The sequence below is a fragment of the Carassius carassius genome, chromosome 5, assembly GCF_963082965.1.
Source record: "Carassius carassius chromosome 5, fCarCar2.1, whole genome shotgun sequence".
Taxonomy (NCBI): Eukaryota; Metazoa; Chordata; class Actinopteri; order Cypriniformes; family Cyprinidae; genus Carassius; species Carassius carassius.
Window position 1 is genome coordinate 28,253,947 of NC_081759.1, and position 21,448 is coordinate 28,275,394.

Consider the following 21,448-nt stretch of genomic DNA (forward strand, 5'->3'; position numbering starts at 1 on the left):
TCCTGACAGCGGCTGGTGTGAAAAACAAAACAAATCTAAGTCAACTCATGCAGATTTGCAGTCTACAAGTATAACTATTTAGAAAAGTCAAATCCATCCTATGGGAACATACGGCTTATTTGGCCTCTCACCTAAAATTGATTTCTTAAAATTATTGGTAAATCTTCTTATTTGCAGGAATTGTAGTAAGTCATGTAGAACTGCTTATGAAAGGGAAATGGTTCACAACTGTTGGAAAAATGAATAGAAATAGGAAATCTTACACTTAAAACACTAGCCTAATATATAATGAACTGAATCATGTTCCACACTCCAGCCCTGTAGGTGAAACCTACATACCGCCATAAAACGCCAGAAGAAGAACGTGCGACGTCACGTGACGTCTCGGAAGTAAAACAGGTTTAGATGATGTCATGAACGTTGCGACAATTGTCTGTTCTTTTCGTTTAAAAAAAAGATAATTATTAATTTTATTTATTTAAATTACATTCTTTATACACTGAGTGTAGTGCATGTCATTTGGCCATCAAAAACAACTCTGTTGGTGTTTAGTGTAAGATTTGATTAATATCTATGCGCTTTTGTTAAGTCTGCTTTTGGCGCTCATATTTCAATGTGAAAATGCTTTTAAACCAGCGAATCGTCGGTATATATTAAGACGCGTTAATGAAAATACTGCGGCTTAGGTTTTAAATCTCAATATTGTATCTCAGATCCGGAGTTTTGTGTCGCTGAGTTTGTCAATGGAAAGTGAAAAACACACCGAGTGGAGCTCTGCTTTAGATAAAGACTTCATTCAGTAAGTTAAGCACAAAACGTCTTCAGGTACAATTTTGAATGGTTTCTAACGTCAATTAAAATGACTCCGCAACACGACTGTCCCTTTTCTCTTGACAGGGATCCCGTTTCTGCTGTGATTCCTCCGGGTCGTTCTCTGTGGAGCCTCTCGGCCGGGCCTTGGTCCTCTGAGAGCCAAGGCCCGTCAGGATTACATCAATATGCTGAAGCGCAACATTACAGCAGTTTTATCCCCAGCAATGAAACACAAAGCCAAACCTTACAGGTCTTTAGAACCTCCTAATGACACAAAATTTAACAAGACTCCTAATTTCACAAAAGTGATAATTTAAATGTAGTTTTATGTACTTTGTTGTCTCCAACTTTAGAGGGGGGACTGGACTGAGGAAAGATCTACAAATACAAACGAGAACTGGGAATCAGACATGGTAAGTTTTGGTTTTGTGTGTTTGCAGGTGTGTGCTTGTTCTGTTGATTATCACAGTGTGGGGATAAATAATCTGTTTATGGTTACATCACGGGGACCAAAAATCAGGTCCTCATAAGGGAAAACCATTTAAATGAATAGAAGAGCTATTCTGAAGTTGTTGACGTTTTTTTTTTCTTTTACATTGGTCTATTACACATTTATCAGTATAGGTGTGTGTGTAAGGGGTAATCACTTGCACCCAAAATAATTCTGGCTCATAATGCACTCACTTCTTCACACACACAAATATTCCAAATATGTTTGGGTACAACCCACTTCCTAGTCCTTGTTAGCAAGAATTTCAGTAGAAAAATGAAAATGTAAGTGTTAAATTGACACTACATATGGAGAATAAGGAAGAAGATTATTTGCAGGAGATGCCACAAGAACTTTTGCAGAGGATAAAAAGTGAAACACAAGGTAAGCATATATGTATCCAACAAATGAGGTTAATTAGATATAAATAGGTAGCTAGTTAGCACTAATTAACTGTTGTGAGACATGAAATGTTTCTGTTTTTCCAACTCGCGATCTCAGAATCATAATTTTAATTTAAGATTCTTGTCAAATAACTGAATGGATGCTAATGGAGTGATTCTGTTCATATTAGTCTTTTTGATTCTGTTAATAATAGTTTTTTTTGTCTAGTTAGTGCTGGAAGAGTGTAGAGGTGGGTTATTTTATAAAAATAAATGTTAACATTTAAAATGTTATGTTGTTTAATATAATACATTAAATATAAAAATTACAATGAATTGGTGAGTAGCTTTGAATGTAAAAATGATTAAAGTGGTCATATGATGCGATTTAAAAATTTTTCCATTCTCTTTTGAGTGTTACATGCTCTTGGTGCATAAAGAAGATCTGTAAAGTAGCAAAGACTAAAGTTTCAAATCCAAAGAGATACTCTTTATGAAATTTAAGACTTGTCTACACCCTCCTAAAATGCCTAGTTTATACACGCCCCCATGTTTACGTCACTGTGTTGGAAGATTTGCATAATACTGCCTTGTTTGAAAGGTGGGGCATAGAGTTGCAACAATGATGTACAATATGTGGAAGATAATGTGTTTTTTGAACATCAAAATGCATAAACACATTATGCATTACACCAAATACACAACATAATGTTCTTTTTAGCAATGTCATATGACCCCTTTAAAGTTTTAAAATTATGAATGATTAAATGTTATGACAGTAGTTCAAATAAACATGGGGTTGTGTGGTGAGAATAGATTAGTTGGGATAAGGTTCAAGTCATTAGAGAAATAATTGCCCACGGCTACCTGGGATTATATGAAAATAATGAGTTGTGTTGATGCCTTCAAGGCTAGCATTGTGTCAGATATTTAACTGAACCTTAGTTCTGATTCCTTGTTTCATAAATACATTATGATAACATTGTAATGAATGTTACATAACTATAATACAGGACAGTGTTAAATTACAACAGCATTCTTATCTGCTTATTGAACATTCTAGTTTTATTCTTCATGTCCCCCTATTTTCACAGTATTTCACAGTTTCACACTTTTATTTTCTTTCAGTCATCACAAATCAGCTCCCTTAAGGATGCCATGCATCATATTGTTTCAAAGACTGAAAAAACATTCAAATTAGAGGTGAAGTATATCAATGCAATGAAAGGTAAGGTGGTGTCTGGTGTGATTTATTGGTTAATTACTGTCATATGTGCATTAAATAGGCACCTGGTTGCAACATTTTTTAAATCAGCCACCAACTGTTGATGGTTTTTAGTGTGTGTAATTGGTATACTTTCTCCAAGATGCTTTTTTATTTTATTTTGTAGAATTTATTTTCATAGACTAGTTAATTAAATATATAGGTTTTACACACACACACATGTGTGTATATATCTATATATATATATATATATATATATATATATATACATATATATATATATATGTTTTTGATGTATTTTGCAGGGCGTGGTCTATTTGCAAAGGATTCCATTTGCAAAGGTGAATTTGTTGTTGAATATAGGGGAGATATAATAAATGATGGAGAGTTGCAGGACAGAAGAAAACGTTACCACACATCCAGTGCTGCATTTATGTTTGAGTTTAAGTGGAGAGGGAAAACATGGTGGTAAGAAGTCAAGTTGCACCAAAGCTATATTTTTATGCTGTATTATAGTAAATGAGACACTGACATGTGATGATGTATTATAATACATGTATTTATCCTTTTCTTGTTTTAATATTTTTAAGTATTGATGCCTCTAGAGAAGATGGATCGTTTGGGCGAATAGTTAATGACGACCAAAAACATCCAAACTGTGAGATGAGGAAAATTTATGTGAATGGAAAGATACACCTTTGTTTGTTTGCCCTGAATGACATTAAAGAAGGAGAAGAAATTACATATGATTATGGAGGAGTAGACTACCCATGGAGAACACAAGTATGTTGCACAGCACACACTGTGTTCAGAATAGCTTGTATTGTTGCAACAATTTAGTGGTAGTCTTATATTTAGGGCCAGTTTTATCCTTCACAGGTTTTTTTTTCTTGGTTAATTGTTTCTTTTATAATGGATACTCATGACTTCCCCACAGCACACTTTTTAGTCATTGAGTACAAACTTGTGTTTTGAGTTTGACGAAACTGGTCGCCACAAGGAACTATATCTTTGTGTGTGAAAGGTCCTTGTGAAGCCTGTTTTATTCAACATGTGTGAGTACAGACAGAGATCAACTGGACAGGAACAAATGTTCTAAGATTAAGTTGATTTTATTCAGACGTCATTCAGCATCTACTGTACATCATATTTATCTCCTGTGTTTTCCTATTTTCTTTTACAGACGACCAGCATTGCTGCTAATACCAAGGCAGAATATGACTCTGATCCTTCCCCCAGGTCAGAAACTCCGATGAATGATGCTCCTGGTCAAAATAACTCTCCTCAAGTATGTTCACATTTATCACTAAAGATTCAGAAGTTCACTCTCTCTCATTGTCATGTTTAAGTGGTGTTTTAAGCATATTTAACCTTGTAATGTATATTTTTAAATGTCAAATACTATAATAATGTAAAGGGTTGTTTATACGTTTGCTTTTTGTTTTCAGATTGTGACACCGCTCCGAAATGAAAACGAGATTTTTGTACCAAGACTGAGACGGACTAAAAGTATAAGAGTAAGTTGACATTTTGTATTGAACAGTGTTTTTGCTTAGAGCTGAAATTTCAAATTGATTCTCATCATAAATTACTAAATGATGTATTATCTAATATTATATAATGTAATTATTATTATGTATTCTACTATAAAATATTAATATATTCTTAGGTGATAAATCATTTGGACTACAATAGATCAAAACATTTCAAGAATTTTGAATCGCCTTTATTTTATTTGTTTTTTAATTAATGTTCCCAAACAATTAATTATCACAGCAGTTACCAATTGATGTCTGTTAAATTACTGATCAATTAATTAACTGTGACATATCTAATCATCCTTTTAGATGAAAGACAAAGATCTTGAAGATTCCGATGAACTCTTTGATTCTACACCAGAGAGTTCAGATTATTACTTTACAGATACCACTTCTGAAAGTGACTTTGACAGTGATGCTAATCCTATACCAAACCAGACAAAACTTCAGCTTCTTTATGATCAACTGGATGTTGATGATTCAGGCTCACTGAGCTCCCTTGACTGTGACACAGCAACAACAGAAAAAACGCATCAGCAACAGAAAAAAGCATCTGGAACAGAAGAACCAGGTTCAAGTCAAAAAGCAATAGAAGGCGTAGTTGTTAGTGCGTTCCAAAAAAGAGGTGTTAGTAGAGTGTACAACAAGAGACATTACTGCCTGTATTGCTGTAAGCCTTATGCCAAGGTGGCAAGGCATCTTGAAGGTTCACATGCAAATGAATCTGATGTGGCTAAAGCGCTAAGCTTTCCAAAGAGTTCCAAGGAGAGAAGAAAACAGCTAGATTATATTCGCAAAAGAGGAAACTATGTTCACAATGCTGCTGTAATGGAATCAGGAAAGGGGGAGCTAGTGCCATGTAAACGACCCTCCAAAGAAGCACAGGGAAAAGATTTCATGCATTGTGCATACTGTCAAGGACTTTTTGCAAGAAAGGTCCTGTGGCGACATATGCGCACTTGTATGCTTCAACCTCAATCGGTCCCCCTCAAACCAGGAAAAAAACGTGTTCAGTCGATGTGTATATACACAGGGCCTGTGCCTTCAAACATGACTAAACAACTATGGGAAGTAATTAGTGTCATGAATCTTGACCCAACCACAGATATAATAAAAAAAGACAAACTAATTATTGATGTTGGTCAGCATTTGTTAAACACAGGTGGGCTATCAGCCAAGAATAAACAGTGTGTGCGAGAGAAGATGCGAGAATTGGGAAGGTTAGTTCACAATGCTAGAAGAGTCACCTCCTTAAAAACAATGGAAGATTGTGTAAATCCAAAGAAGTACATGGAGACTGTCAAAGCTGTCAAGTATACATGTGGGTATGAATCTGACAAATTCATGATTCCATCACTTGCAAAGAAGCTTGGGAATTCTCTGCTTCAAGTAAGCAAATTCTTAAAAGCTCAGGGCTTAATGTCAAACAACAAACAACGAGTAAAGAATGCCAGTGAGTTTCAAGACATCCATCAGGAAAAGTGGAACGAAATGATCTTAGACACAGCATTGAGGAATATTAGGGAAGCAAAGTGGAATGTGCCCGCTCTCATACCCTTTTCTGAAGATGTCCAAAAAATGCACACATATCTCAGTCAAGTGCAAGATGAGTGGTACAAATCACTTTCTGAAAGTTCCTCTACTAAAGCCTGGATGGAGCTGGCAAAGGTTTGTCTAGCCCAGATAATTCTCTTTAACCGGCGCAGGGGGGGAGAGGTGGCGAGCATGCCGTTGTCTGCGTTTTTTTCAAGAGACACTTTTGATCCACATGAGGGTGTGGACTGGGCACTGTCCGAAGTAGAAAAACAACTCTGCAGACACATCTCAAGGATTATCACCATGGGAAAGTGTGGTCAACCAGTTCCAATTCTTCTGACTCCAAAGATGCTGTGCTCCTTAGAACTCCTTGTTAAGCAGAGAGAGCCTTGTGGGGTACTAAAAGACAATTGTTACATGTTTGCAAAACCAGAGGCCATGACACATTTCCGAGGGTCAGACTGCCTCCGTGGCTTTGCAAAGGCATGTGGTGCAAAGTTTCCCAAATCACTGACATCTACCAGACTGCGAAAGCATGCTGCAATCCTTTCAACAGTGCTGAACATGACAGAAACTGAGATGGACCAGCTTGCAAACTTTCTTGGACATGATATAAAAATGAATCGTGAACTCCCTGAGAAGACCCTGCAACTCGCCAAGATCTGCAAAGTTCTAATGGCTCTTGAGCAAGGAAGATTAGCTGAGTTCCATGGCAAGAACTTGGATGACATTGTGATAGGTCCTGATGGTGTGTTTTAGTTGATTTTTTTTGTTTGCTTGCTTGTTCTGTGTTTACTATATATATTCCTATCTGCTAAATCACATTAAGTTGTACTTTGTTTGGCCTCAACAGAAAAAGTTCTGGAAAGTGATGAAGACAGGATAATACAAGAGGGACTCTGTTCATCTACTGTTTTTGGTTTGTATTACTATCAAACACTACCTGAGCAGGCTAAACAGTTGAGTAAATTTCATGAACAATATCAGGCAATAGAAAATAAAAATAACATGAGAGATTCCCCATTCCAAAAGATTCATGAGCAATATCAGTCAATAGAAAATAAAAGAACATAAAAAAATTCCCCATTCATTAGTTGAATATTATGTGGTTCAGTTATACTTGCAATAATGAACAGATGCACACTTAATGGTATATTGCATTTTCTGCCTTGTATAGTACATGTAAAGTATATCTTTCTGAAAATATTGAATTGATGATATTTTTTATAATTTTGCATAGAACCAATAGCAGAGAAGGCACTTCCTCCTGCCGAGAGGAATGACATGCCACCACCACCACCCAAAAGACAAAAAATACCATCACCATCTTTAGGAGCCAGTGCTGTGAGGCCTCGTTTCCAAGGTGAACTTTCTACACATTTTTTTTTTCATGTCAGTAATGTTTATGTCTGCTGCTTTTTTGAAGATGCACTGTCAATCTACAAATTAAACTAGAAAGGGACAAATTTGGCAGTAGCAGGAATAGCCCATTCCAAGAATTTTCCCAATTTCCATCCATCTAGAGGAGCACATTCTGATAATCTACCCAATTAGCATGAGAGGAGACCTATTATATATAGCCAGCTCGCCTCTGTCCCTACAGCAGTTTTCCAGTATCCCTCGACCACCCCAAGTCCTCACTCTTGACTATTTCTGTCCCAGTCTGGGATATGGGGGAGTACTCTAGGTTTGGGCCATATTCTCAGCTCAGAGACTTCTCCTTGGACAGCACATCAAATTTGTGAAATGGGCATTGAAATATGCAAAGAGTCAATATGTACATCCCTAAATCACTAAATGATTTTAATCAAGATTACAATGCTCAGAAACCCATCTGTAGTTGTCAAGGTTACTTCGTTTTTCCTAAAATCTGTTAAGTAATTTAAATGGGACTAGTAAATATGGCTGTTTTAATAATTAAATCATCAATGAATAGATGCATAGTAAAAACTTACATTACTAGTACTGTAGAAGCAGCTCAACTTTACTGTCATTTAAAATAATATGCTGATCATATATATATCTATATATATATCTCTCTCTATATATATATTCAGGGATGGAAATTAACTTTTTTGTCCACCGGCCACTGTGGCTGGTGGATTTCAAAATCTACCAGCCACTCAATGTTTTTACCAGCCACTTTCTTGTTTTTAACCAACAATGTGTAACTGCATGTGATGCTCAAAAATGCTGCCTATCTAGGCAGCTTACTAGGTTTTGAAACAGCCAAATCTTGCTGAAGTAGCTCATTCTCTCAACTCCGTAGCCCAACCGGATGATACTGCACTGTTTTCGTACGCATTAATAATGTTGTATTTAATTCCAAAGGAAAGGATTCACCAGTATTCGTCTGTGTAACTGTTTTTTTTTTTTTGTGGTTGAGGGAACACGTGGGGAAAAGTCCCTTGTTCAACACTGTATCACTGAAATAAATGTGGAAACTTGTGCGCGATAACAAATTCAACTCTTCACGCGATCTTGTGTATCATGAGCCAAGGGCGTAACTTTGAGTCTACCATTGGGGGGGTTAAACTCGCGGCATATTAATTAATTTATTTGTTGAATGATTTTCTTGTGTAAAATATAACATGCTAATTTGCATAATTTAATAATGCAATCCCCCCCCAAAACGGGTGACTGTATTGGAGCAAACAGCAACTTAAAGGGTCATGAAACCCCCCCATTTCAGCACAGGTTAGTTCTCACCACGGTTTTAAAAAATGCTAAAAAAGTGGGCGTGGTCAGACATTCTCTGGCGTGGTGTGCAGCGGACCGGGGGAGGGGGAAGAAAGAGGGGAGACAGACAGCACACAAAGCTTTGCGTTCAGAAAGTTTCATTTCGTTCCCATCGAGCTAAAAGCACAAATAAATGCACAGCCATTTGCACTCTGCATCGAAAACATATTACACATTCAGTCATTTAGCAGACACTTTTATTCAAAGCGACTCACAAATGAGACATATATATTATTCTGTGGCGTTTATATAAGCCTTCTGACAGGTTGTCACAGAGCTATAAAAACGGTTACACTCACCAAGTGAATGAATCGCGTTTGTGACGAACTCTTATTACAAAGAAAAAACAAACACTCTTCTGCAATCCATGAATGTTTCTCTGTTAATGTGTGCAATGCCATTTCACAGTCTGATGAGTCTTTCATAGCAAATGAACACATGCTGTTGTGAATAATTAAGCGAAGCGTCTTCTCATAGGATAAACACGCAATCTCATGACTATAGTCCATTGCCACGTCAAAAATCGTGACATCAACACAATGTAGATTCTAAATCCGGAAGATTAAAATGGAGCAAAAAAGCTTAAAATTAACCAATTTTCTCCAACAGTTAAAATTAGCGGATGCTAACATTGTCTTCTATGATGTGCAACACAAACACCTCTGCTAAAATCTTAGAATAAGTAGTCTAGGGTTTCATGACCCTTTAAGTTACAATTCAGTGACATTGGTTCTACACAGTCCCTGGCACCCTCTGGCTTTACCTCATAGGACACTGGCAAACGAACATCTAGCCAGCCAACTCCAGTCAACAAAACAAATCATCAGCTAACTTAGTGTTTCTCAAACTTTTTCTGCCATTCCCCACTTCGGAGGTAGGAAAAGGGTTCCGAGCCCCACCTGTCCCCAATCACCCCAACAAAATGTTAATAAACTAGGCTTAAAGTTTAACTGTTAAAATGTGTTTTTATCAACATCACATTTTAAAAACTGAACATCAAATAACAGCATTAAATACTTTCAAATAGAGAAAATTAAAGTGGAATTATATTATCACTTTGCATGAAATAAGACTCAAAAGTAGATTAAAAAAAATTGTGTTTGCATTTAGCCTCTGATAACATCAAATTCAGAAACTGAGAAAATATGGACTAACGTTAGTTTTGCTTTGATTCATTTTGTCACTTTGCAAACTCCATGCAAAAAGAAAAAAAAAACAAATAAAAATCTCAAATTGAGCCGGAGGTGGTAAATTCCTAATAATGTACGTTTTTTTTTTTAGGTATTTTAATAAGATAGATACGTTGCGCATACAGCTCAACTAACGCAATCGTTATAAAGGTGTTTGAACAACAAAACACATCCACTTGCACATATTTCACAATCGGAATATCAGATATATCCTGCTATAGCTAACAAATTAGTGAAATTTTTAATAAAAAAGGAAATAAAAGCAGATCAACAGTCATTCAGCGCCATTGTGGCTGCGATGTGACAAGCAATGAATGACACGTCTCCATGGGAACCATAGTGATACTACGATCGATAACGGTCGCCTTGAAAAACTTTTAAACTTACTGTGAAAAGGTTAAGTAAGGCTTACATTTAAATTTGTCTTTGTTTTCTTTTGAGTGTATGGTCAATAAATAAAGGAATTACAAAGATGGGCACAAAACCTGTTTGTCATGTCTCTATTCCTCACACTTTAAGAAACGATGAGCTAACTTAACAGGTACCTCCGCTTGGTCAGGATTTTTTTTTTTTGGCTGGTGTCAACAAACAATGAAAAATCGTTATCTGGCTGCCTTTCAGTGTCCTTTTCATCTTTCCGTCAGCTTTCTACAACCATTCATCCCAGCGACTGTGCAAAATAGTGAACAAACTTGGTAGAGAATGCTGGTTGGGTAACACCAAGTAATCGGTGCGGTGGCCGGGGGGTACATTACAGATTATTTAAAATATGATACTATCTTTCTTGCTGGCAAATGAAATTGATAAAGAAAACGAACAAAAGTATTCATTCTGAATATTTCATATTTATTTTAATCTGAATGATGTGATGATATTGGGGGGGGGGTTATGTTAGCTGCATCTGATTTTGGGGGGGGGGGGGGGGGTCATGACCCCCGTAACCCCCCTGCAAATTACGCGCGTGTCATGAGCGCATGCTATAAAACGTACTGTAAATAACCAACAAATATATCACTCCGCCAGCGGCACTAACTTCAGTTTCAAACACTGTACTGGGAACAAGGCCGCAGTTTCAAGCTCGGTTTACACCGCCTTTCTCCACGGAGCTGCTCCAGATGGAAATTAACTTTTTTTTTTGTCCACCGGCTGGGTGAAACAGTATGCTATTTTTATTTACCCACCACAGTGGCCGGTAGGTGAAGCGAGTTTACCCGCCACAACACAAAATTGTATATATATATATATATATATATATATATATATATATATATATATATATATATATATATATTGATATAAGATTCATAACTTTGGATCAGAATTTCAGTACACGCCCTTATTTATCTTATAATGATTTTTTTTTTTTACCACTTTAAGGTCAAACTACCCATAAGAAAAATCCCTGGCAGCAGACAGAGGTGCAGGCGGTGGAAAGGCACATGATGCGATTCATCACATCTTTTACTGTACCAGGAAAGACTGACTGTGAGAAGTGTTTAAAGGCTGAACCAGAAGCTCTAAAGAACCGGGACTGGAAGAACGTGAAATTCTTCATATATAACCGTATTACAGCCTATAAAAAGAGTTTCCAGTGCAAATAATATGAAGATTACCAACTCTCTGGTATGCCAATTTTAAACAATAGCCTTTTTTCTCTCTTCCATTGAATTTTGAGGTAGGTGAAGTTGTTCCAGAAATACCTACACTGTATCCAAAGAGGTCAAAACTCCAGCATAACTTGTAGGATATTAAACAGCTTTTATGTTAGACCAGTGCTTTTTAGCTTGTAGCTTTCGTCAGAAACCTATACTGCAAATAACATTTCAATTAAAGTGTGAAGCAAAACATACTTTTTTATTATTATTATTTATTTATTATTTTAAAATAAGAATTTATTTATTCAACAATAATTTACTTCCACACATATTGGTCAGTGGGACACCTAAAATGATATTTGTCACAGGTTAAAAAGAAGCAATGGGAGTGTCCAGCAGAGGACATGGGTGACATATTAAACAAGACTGCTGTATGATTTAAGATGTCAGATGAAGGCCACAAGCTGGAATGCAATAGTAAAACTTGTTAAACAATTTTACAGTTTTGATCTTTTTTTTTTGTTTACGTTCTCTGTCTCAGTATTTTTTTTTTTATACATTTTAATATTAATATAATTTATTTGCAGGGTTTATTTGACTTTGTAAACGTTTGTAAAGTTGAACTCATTAAAAGTTACATTCAGCAAATTAAATGATTTGATGTCTTGAGGTTCATTTAGTAGTTATTAATAGATTTATTATCATGGTAAAGCCCTGTTCACAAGGACGTTAACAATAAAGATATAGTTATAGTATCGTTCTGAATATTAAAGAATGATACAGTCCATACCACTGCTAAAACAATCAAGGCACAGAGAGACAATATCTTTGGGATCCCTTTTTTTCCAGTGGAACACACAATCCGAATCAATCCTGCTGTAACAAGCTCGAGAATTTAAAGTGACAGACGAGAGTTAGAATTAACAGACAATATTGTTCACTGGTTTGGATGCTGATAGAGTTTTCTTTATAGTTACCATTCTTGGTGTGAATGGGCCTAAAGAATTATCAGGGGAACTAGTAGCTGATGGTTGGCTGTGGACATACACTTAAATAATTACAATTAAAGAAAATCGTTTGAAGAGGAAATGTATAAAGGTTTCACTTGTAGTTTTAACGTGGGTTGGAAAATATCCAGCCAGTAGTTCATTACAATTTCAAGCCTTAATATGTGAATAGAGAAGTTTTTCACTTCTTTATCTGTACACTTCACTCACACTGCTTTTCATGTGAAACCTAGGATCATCAATCAATCAAACCAACAATTCTGCATGTGTGACGATGACTATATACAGAACACTAGGTGTTCTATGCAAGAGTGAATCTATGCATCACTATCACCAATTGCAGGACTCATTCCATCTCAACCACTACTTAGGAACACTTAATCTTAGCTAAATTTTAAAATGTAAGCTTATTTTCTACTGTATCTTTTCATTTTACTTAATTGTAGAAGTGCAAATGGACAAATGCAATCTTATTTACTTGTTATAAATGCTTTTGTCATTACTAATAGACATGTTGTTGCAAGGTCCCCACAAATCAATTAGGAAAGTGTGTATTATGCAAATAATATACAAATAAGGTCCCTATCAGTTATGTTCACAAATATTTTTTTGGAGGTTCCCATTAAGCATGGTCAAGTCATTACCTCCTCAGTTCAGAAACTTGAAGTCATGCATAGGCAATGGTTTTCCATATTTTTTCAGACCTCTAAAACCTTTAGAAAGAGTGCCCCCCCCCCCCCCCCCACAGGTTATGATCGTAAAGTTGGTCAAAATACAACAGGGAAGTGTGTGTGTGTGTGTGTACAAGCTATGCTAGTGAAGAACACATTTGAAAATATCCTCACAAATATAGTGAAACATGATGAACGGGTTACTTGTAAGGACATTTGAAGTGGTCCTTGAAATGTTCAGAAATGGGCCAAAACCTGTTTTGCTTTAAATTTGTTATGGGTTTGCATGACAGTGTAACCAGTATTTGTGTGTGTGTGTGTGTGTGTGAGTGCGTGTGTGTGTGTGTGCGCGTGAGAGAGACTTCAGCCTTGTACTGCTGGACAGAACAACCTTGGTATTGTTCTTTTGCAAGGTTTGTAGCAAAAATGTCCAACTTGTTTTCTAAATTTGAATTTGGAAAGAAAAAAAAAAAACCTGCCTTGGAACCCTGCGCTTTTTTGTTTAACTATTTGTGGAGTTTATAAATGTTTCACAGAAGTTTTTGGAAATGTGAATTTGTGTGTAACTGGGTTCAAAGTAAAATAATTATTTTTGCTGTTTTCTTTCTCTGTATTCTCTTTTATTTCCTGGAATAATAATCTTCTGTTCTGAATATTCTCAGACTTTCAGACCCTAATGCATATCTTTGTTTCTCTGTAGCGTACTTTAGAAGACTGCAGTATTGAGCTGAGTGAGCAGTATGAGACTCTTATGAAGCAGCACGCAGCGGATCAGGAAGAGCACAACCTCCATGTCCACAGTCTGGAAAAGACAAAAGATGTCAGAAATCATCAGTACCAGGTTCAGCATCACATCTTTACATAAAGAAACTACCACTATATCCAATCTGTAGAGGTTCTGACATTTACACATGGTTATTTCAATAGCAGTGCTTAATCTCCTTTGAACTCACTAGGGGATGCTACTTGTGCTGAAGCATCTTAGTCAAAATCCTCTGGTATTACCTCATTTTTATTGTTGAAATGTCTTTTTTATTTTATTTTTTTATTTTTTTGTCTAGGGTTTTATTGAAAAAATTGAGTCTTTGCAAGTTAAATTGGAGCTGAATAGTAGCAAGACCACATGGAAAAACTTCATGGTAAAGCGGCAAGAGCTTACTGTGGAGAAAGAACGGATGGAAGACGAGAAAACAAGGTAATGTTTCAAATCCACCTGTGTGCTTGAGACAGAATATGCACTACTGATCAAAAGTAGTTTTTTGTTTTTAAAATGAGCCTTTTATTCTCATCAAGGTTGCTTTTATTTGATCAAAACTACTGTGAAACTGTAACATTATCACAATTGAACCATTTTCTATTTTAATATATTTTAAGATGAATTTTACTTATTCAGTCTTCAGCATCACATGATACGTCTGAAATCATTTTATTTGCTGATTTGGTGCTCTGGAAACATTTATTATTTTCAATGTTGAAAACAGTTGGGCTGCTTTATATTTTTGAGGAAACCGATACATTTATTTCATGACTCTGATGAATATAAACTTTTTTTTTTTTTTTTTTTTAAAGCAGCATTTTTTTTAAATAACTGATAAATTGGAAATATCTTTTGGTCACTATTAATCAATTTTATGCATCCTTATTAAAAGCATATAATATTGGATGAGTCATTAAATTTAAATAAGAGTTGTGTCTGTTTTAGACTGGTTCAGGAGCTGGAGGACACAGAAAAGAAGCTCAAGATGCTGATTGAAGAACAGAGTCAAGAGAAGTAAAAAATGTAAAACATAGAAGAAATGCCTACAATGTCTCTATATCTGTGTTTATCTGTTTTTTGTGTGTGTGTGTGCTTGTGTATGTGACAGGCTGTCCTGGGAGCAGGAAATAGCGGACCTGAGACTGGAAATGGAGACACTCTGCGGACAGGCAGAGCAGGACAATCAGACCATTCTTCAAGATGAGGTAAATGCTGCACCTTCACAGCAAACATCTTCTAGAAATCTCACAGACAGTGTAGTGAATCATGGATATTACTGTCTGACTGTGTACTTTTGTCCGTGTCTGTGTGGGCAGATAGCTGCGTTAGTGATGCAGAAAGAGCTTGCACTTTCTCAAGTGGAGGACTGGATTGCAGACGCTGAAAAATATCTGATTTTTCTCAGGTATTGTGTGTAAATTAATGTGTGTAGAGTGGTATGCATGTTTATTATGTTTGTATGTGTAAAGGTAATATGATTCATTCTGGATTTGTGCTTTTACTGGACAGATTAAATCCATCCCAGAACCACCTGCTCCAGCAGCAGAAGTGGGAGCAGAATGTAGCGATCATCCACGGCAATCTGGTGGGAGTAAAGGTGAGGGAGAAGCTAATATTGGTGGATCATAGGTGAAGGGAGTTAGCAGCTTCTCTCACTCTGTCCTTCTGTTTTTCATTCACAGAATAAGTTTAATGAAAACCATCAACTCCTGGAGAGAGGTGAACAGCTGGACAGTTTGCCTTCAGTCGCGCTCCCTTATCTTCCACCAGTGCCTATAGTAAGTGTCCTTTTATTCATATACTGTATGGCCTAGAGTTGGAGGTACATTGCATTTCACAAGTTTATTTTATTTATTTTTGTTTTTGGAGGTGTTTTATGTTCACCAAGGCGGCATTTATTTGATCTAAAATTCAGTAAAAACAATAATATTGTAAAATATTATTATAAGTGAAAATAATATTTCAAAATACTTTTTTTTCCTGTGATGGCACAGCTGAATTTTGTAGCAGCTATAACTCCAGTCTTCAGTGTCAACTTGGTACTCAAGGATAATTTCTTATCAATGTAAAAAAAAAAAAAAAGGTTTTGAGGAAACCATGTTACCATTCCTTGATTAATGGTAAGTTCAAAAGAACAGCAATGATTTAAAATAGAAATCTTTTGCAACATTGTAAATGTTCTTAATGTCACTTTTGATCAAATTAATGTTTGCTTGCTGAATATAAGTATTCATTTCTTTCAAAACAATTCTCACTGCACCCACCATATGATGGCATATGACATGCTGTTGTTGAACTGATAATCTGGTAGAGAGTTGATGAACTAGACATTTTAATGTAGCTGGTTTTCCAGTTCAAAACATGATATTTATGTTTTGTGAATTTAACGTGACTGTATTTAAATAAATAAAAATGTATCATTATTTTTGCATAGTTTTAGTTTTGAAGTAATTGTAAAAGTAATGTATATTTTCTGTGTGTGTACCATTTATTTTTGTCTTTCCAAAGTTGGAGATGATAACGAGTCCACTTCAGAATCCTGCATCCAATCCTGTGTTCAACAGTGGTCTGCCGACTACCACAACTTCTCCTCCTATAGTTCACTCACAACTCCCCTCCTCAATCACACCACCCCAAAGGGCCACACCACCACTTTCTGCCCCATCTCCTCTAAACACACCATACCTACCCGTCACGATAGGTCCACAATCTGCACACATTCCAAACATTTATGTCCCCATGACAGCTCATGCACCTGCCCCTCAAATAGCCATGCAAAAAATCTCCCTGCCTCAAACCTCATCCCATGCGCCTGTCACACCAGCCCCACAAATCCTATCACAGACACATGTAGGTGTTCCAGCTGCTTCAGCAGGCGCCTTTGTTTTATTGCCAAATAATCACGGAGCCGGTTTTCAACCCCAAGCTGCAGTGCACCTTCCCAAGACATTCATGTCATCCACGTCTGCTCGTAACTCCTCCCCCCAACCCCTTCCCTCCAATCCCGCGCCAGCAGGAAAACTGGACAAGCTGCTGGAGAGACTGGGCTCACATTTCCCACAATGTACAAGGTACTGAAATCACAGTTTTTTGATAATATTGTTTCCTTCCAAGTACATTTTTAGGAGCCAGTGTAATTTTATTAGATTTTTTTTGTCTTCCTTTGACACAGTTTGTTGATTGCTTTTTGTAACTGATCTCTGTTTTGCCTGCATTAGAGATCAGTTGACACGTGTTCTACAGCTGATCAAGAATGAGCGTGGTACTATGGCTGGCATGTCAATTGATGATCTTACTCAGCAGGTTGCACTGAGACTTGCGCAGAACCAAAGACCGGTGTGTAATAAAAAAGTTCTTATTTCACTCGTACATAATGTGTTTTTATTGTTCGTTTCGTTCTGTGTATTGCCCGTATCATTTTGAACTTTATCGCTGTTATAGCCTCCAGGGCCTATAGCACCTCCATCTGGAGCAAGAGCCTTTCCTGCTTCATTTGGGCCGATTCAGCGTCCCGTAGCCCAGCCGTCGCATCCCATGAGGCCTCATTTCCAACCCCCAGTTGCTCAGGTCTTCCACACAAGACCTCCGCAGGTAGAATTCAACTTGAAACCCCTATTCTTGAATCACATTAAACAAAATCCTCTGAACTAAAGGAGAGTGTAGGGTAAGCTGTGCTACTTTTATTTTTATTTTGATGTTGTTCTCTTGGTAAGGAGAAATGTATTAAAGGTAAAACTAATATGCCATTCAGGATGTATGCTATTAGCTTAAATAAGACAAAAGGTGTTACGTATTACAGGATATTAAATCTTTTGGGAATATTGTAACAAAATTAACACACATTAACAGAAATTATAACTGATTTATAATCTAGTTACTAAACCCTACTATATTTTACAGTAGGGTAATACTATAATACTGCATATTATTTCCTGCGGTATATCCAGAATCCAGTCAGGAAAACCAGTATTCAGATTTTTTTGGATGTATTAGAGTACCTTTGAATACTTTGGTCATTTGTTTTTTGAACCATATAAATATACCCCCTTTTCTCTGTCTCTGTCAGTCCTCTATCCGGAAGTTTTGTTTGATGTGTCAGAATCCTGTGGATGCAGGAAGCCAGTACAACATCAAGTGCTCCCATACCATGCACAAAAAAGTGAGTGTGTAACCTTCATAAAATACATTTAAGAAGCATTATTTGCCTTGTTTGTGTTCTAATAACAGTTTTTTCTCTCCTTTTCTTTAGTGTGTTAGTGTTTGGCTCTTGACCAGCAAGAATAACTCCTGTCCTTTCTGCCCATCCAAGTGAGGTCTGACTTCAAGAGAAAACACACACTCATAGCTGAGACTATACCTGCAAAATAATAAGTGGAATGATCATATAAATAGTTATCAAGACACTTGTGAATTAAGTTTTTGTAATTCTATGGTAATTCTGGTTAATATAAAAACAGTGTTCCATTACTGGTCTGTTAATTATTATAATAAGGACAGTATGTTTTTATACAAATTTATGCTACTTTGCAGATCAATGGAAATCCTCACAAAATGAATAGTATTTTTTTCAGTATTCAGTGTTAATCCAAAGATTTTCAAACAAACCCTGAAGTATAATCCTCAGTATGTATGCTTTTATACATAAGGTCATATACCATACATACAAACATCAAAACAAAATCAAATGTTTCTTTCAGAACTTTTCCAAGTGATACAAAACTGTACTTAACTGGAAAGTGCTGCAGTTAGATTATTTCTGTATTTTATTAAATTAAAATGTTTTGTAATCACTGATAGTTACCCTTTTTAAAATAAAATATAATATTGTTCAATATAAAAACTATCGAGACATACATTTTTTTTTTGCATTTTATTTGTTTGCATTATTACATCAAAGATTATTTAACTTGAACATAATAAACATTCAAAACACATCCCTTGCATCTATACTCCTTCCATCACCAAACACAAGAATATCTGTTCTTTGCTGTTGTCTGAGGATCTGAGTGTGCAAATTTTTATGCCTGGATGGCTTTGGAGATGGTTTCATACACCTGTGCAAACCTTGCCCTGGCATTCTCCATGTAGGGCTCCATGCGTGTCTGGAGGTCCTGGGTGTGTGGGGCAAGCTTCTCTCTGGCCTCCTCGACAGCCTTCATCAGCTGTTCCTTGTATTCCTCAGCATATGGGGTGGCCATGGCCTTCAGTTCCTCCAGACTTGCGGTCAGCTTAGTGCGTACGGCCTCGACCATCGGCATGAGTTTAGACTTGGTCTCCTCAACGTTGGTCTCAAACTTCTGCCTCATCTCATCCAACAGGGGCTGCAGCTTGGCACGAAGCTGATCAGCATTTTCACGGTTCAGGTTGGCGTACTCCTGGAAGACGGGCTCCAGCTTTTCACGGTACTCATCAAAGTGCTTCTGCAGCACCTCGTACAGCTCCGCGCGGTGGGGCTCCAGCTTGGAACGGAGGTTCTCGACATCAGTCATGACACGCTCGCGCAGCTGCTTGGTGTTCTCCAGGAGCTGGTTGGAGATGGTCTCAGCATAGGGAGTCAGAGTCTGGGAGCTGGACTGGGCATAATCTTGGAGCTTAGTCAGGCTCTCTGAAAGTTGCACCCTGAAGAGAAAAGAACATCAATTTGGGAAACACAAACCATTTCAGATGAAAGTCTGGAATCATAAATCAAACTTTGCTTGTTCATTAAGGTCAGGCCAGATCCGGCCACCAAACTGAGTCCCGTTTCTCCCAAGGTTTTTTCCCCCCTCCCTCCACTAGAGATTTGGTTCCTTGCTGTTGCCTTTTGCTTGCTCAGGAGCTTAATTAATATTAATACAGTAATATCAGTGATTTAACTGCACTGCTAATATAGGATGATGATAAAATTTTAAATGAATTGAGCTGGTTAATGACACCAACTTTACAACATTGACTGTTATAAATCTGAATTAAATCAACGTTGGCTGCACTGACTTGAGCTGAATAATGATATTGCTTTCTGTGGAGCTGCTTATAGCTGAATTAAACTAGTTTAAGATTTTGTATAATTTGCAGCATTGACAGTTATCGAATGAAATTTAAACAACACTGAACTAAATTGAGCTAAATAATGACACCATTTTCTTCTGTAGATCTCGCACTGCTCTAGGTGTATGTTCACGGTGTGTGTGTTCACTGCTGTGTGTATGTGCACTGTTGACGAATTCTGAGTGTGGGTCACCATACTTGGCTGTATATCACGTCACTTTGTCGCTTCAGCTGACATTATATTAGTTTATGATTCATTTATAACATTAACTATTTCATTTTTAAATGTGAAGCTACTTTGAAGCAATCTGTATTATATAAATATCTGAGACTTGACTTGAAATGATGAGATACTGAAGGGTGACATGATACTCTTATTTTGAGAATGACTGAACTGTGAAGGGGGAAAAACCAGTAAAACCACAAACAGCAGATTAAGACTCAAAGGAGAATATAGTGAGAGACATGACAATGTAGAGGTCATCATGATGAGATATGGCTCTTACTTGTATTGCTCAAAGTCGGTTCCGTCCAAATTGTCGAGGGCCTTCTGAGTCTGCTCCTTGACCTGGGTCAGGTACACCAAGGCTGCTGCCTTGTAGTGCTCCAGCTGAGAAGGAGCATCAGCCTGCAGGAAATGGGCCTGGGAACCTGAGAAGACACGAGAAAAGATTCAGACACCAAAAGGGAGGACAGCGAAGACTTTAAACTATGTCAAGAAACAGGTGGGCAAAAAGTCACCATTAAAAAACAAAGCAGTAACAAAATAATTTATTCAGCTGACATTAAATTAATTAGTAAAGCATGAAGTAAATTTAAAATGCTAAAGAAAAATCATTACATTACTTACCCACAGCCAAGAGGATTGTCAGTGCAAGAGCCACGAATTTCATGGTTAAGCTCTGAAACAGAAAGCATTTATTATAATGCTGTTCAACCAAGATTTACTCTGATATTCCCTTGACCCATTCCTCCTCTCCTGCTGGTTTCAGCTCTTACCTGAGTGGTGTTGCTCTGAATGTGCGAGGACAGACAGCAGAGGCAAAGGTCTTATATAGGGCAGAAACAGTGCATGTGGAGTTGGAACCCTGTCCTCTTACACATCAGAGGTTCAAAGGTAAAGAGATAAGTGATGCCTTTTAGATATTTGCAGATACATCAATGCACATTCTCTGTCAGTCTCACAAAGTGGAATTATTTGTAAACATTCAGTGACATTATTTTTGCCAGAGAAAATATTTTAACTGGCATTTTTCAGATATTATTTCAATTACATTAGTTAAATCTCGAAATGCAACAGCATATCAACTTTATGAAATGCTTAACTGCACCTAAACAGTGTTTCTTGGGACAAATATTTATTTAGTAAATCAAAATTCAGACACAATTCAGCATTCGAAGCCAGAAACTCTAAATTGTCTAATGTAAATCTAAGTGCTGAAATTAAGAAATTAAAGCAAGACGGAACAAAAAAAAC

The 21,448-nt window shown here is 36.9% G+C and overlaps 2 protein-coding genes across 6 annotated transcripts; one reads left to right on the forward strand and one right to left on the reverse strand.

Moving 5' to 3' along the window:
• Positions 1-364: 364 nt before the first annotated feature.
• Positions 365-19,212, forward strand: LOC132141148 (RING finger protein 214-like). 5 transcript variants are annotated; one of them, XM_059550427.1, is made up of 15 exons: positions 365-799; positions 898-1,063; positions 1,167-1,226; positions 13,888-14,028; positions 14,249-14,382; positions 14,890-14,958; positions 15,053-15,149; positions 15,261-15,349; positions 15,454-15,541; positions 15,627-15,722; positions 16,453-17,015; positions 17,163-17,280; positions 17,386-17,535; positions 18,011-18,103; positions 18,194-19,212. In XM_059550427.1, the coding sequence occupies exons 1-15, from the start codon at positions 744-746 to the stop codon at positions 18,254-18,256; spliced, it is 1,983 nt and encodes a 660-aa protein (XP_059406410.1). In that variant the 5' UTR covers positions 365-743; the 3' UTR covers positions 18,257-19,212. The 5 variants fall into 5 exon arrangements, with proteins under 5 accessions (XP_059406410.1, XP_059406405.1, XP_059406407.1 ...); XM_059550422.1 differs by lacking the exons at positions 13,888-14,028; positions 14,249-14,382; positions 14,890-14,958; ... (7 more) ...; positions 18,011-18,103; positions 18,194-19,212 and adding exons at positions 2,815-2,914; positions 3,217-3,379; positions 3,502-3,694; ... (4 more) ...; positions 7,226-7,348; positions 11,292-12,363 and having other exon boundaries at positions 375-799; XM_059550423.1 differs by lacking the exons at positions 365-799; positions 13,888-14,028; positions 14,249-14,382; ... (8 more) ...; positions 18,011-18,103; positions 18,194-19,212 and adding exons at positions 1,642-1,687; positions 2,815-2,914; positions 3,217-3,379; ... (5 more) ...; positions 7,226-7,348; positions 11,292-12,363 and having other exon boundaries at positions 983-1,063.
• apoa1a (apolipoprotein A-Ia) lies at positions 18,834-20,980 on the reverse strand. Its single transcript, XM_059550428.1, has 3 exons — positions 20,822-20,980; positions 20,478-20,622; positions 18,834-19,563 (listed from the first exon to the last, which is right to left on the reverse strand). The coding sequence occupies exons 1-3, from the start codon at positions 20,862-20,864 to the stop codon at positions 18,963-18,965; spliced, it is 789 nt and encodes a 262-aa protein (XP_059406411.1). The 5' UTR covers positions 20,865-20,980; the 3' UTR covers positions 18,834-18,962.
• Positions 20,981-21,448: the final 468 nt, after the last annotated feature.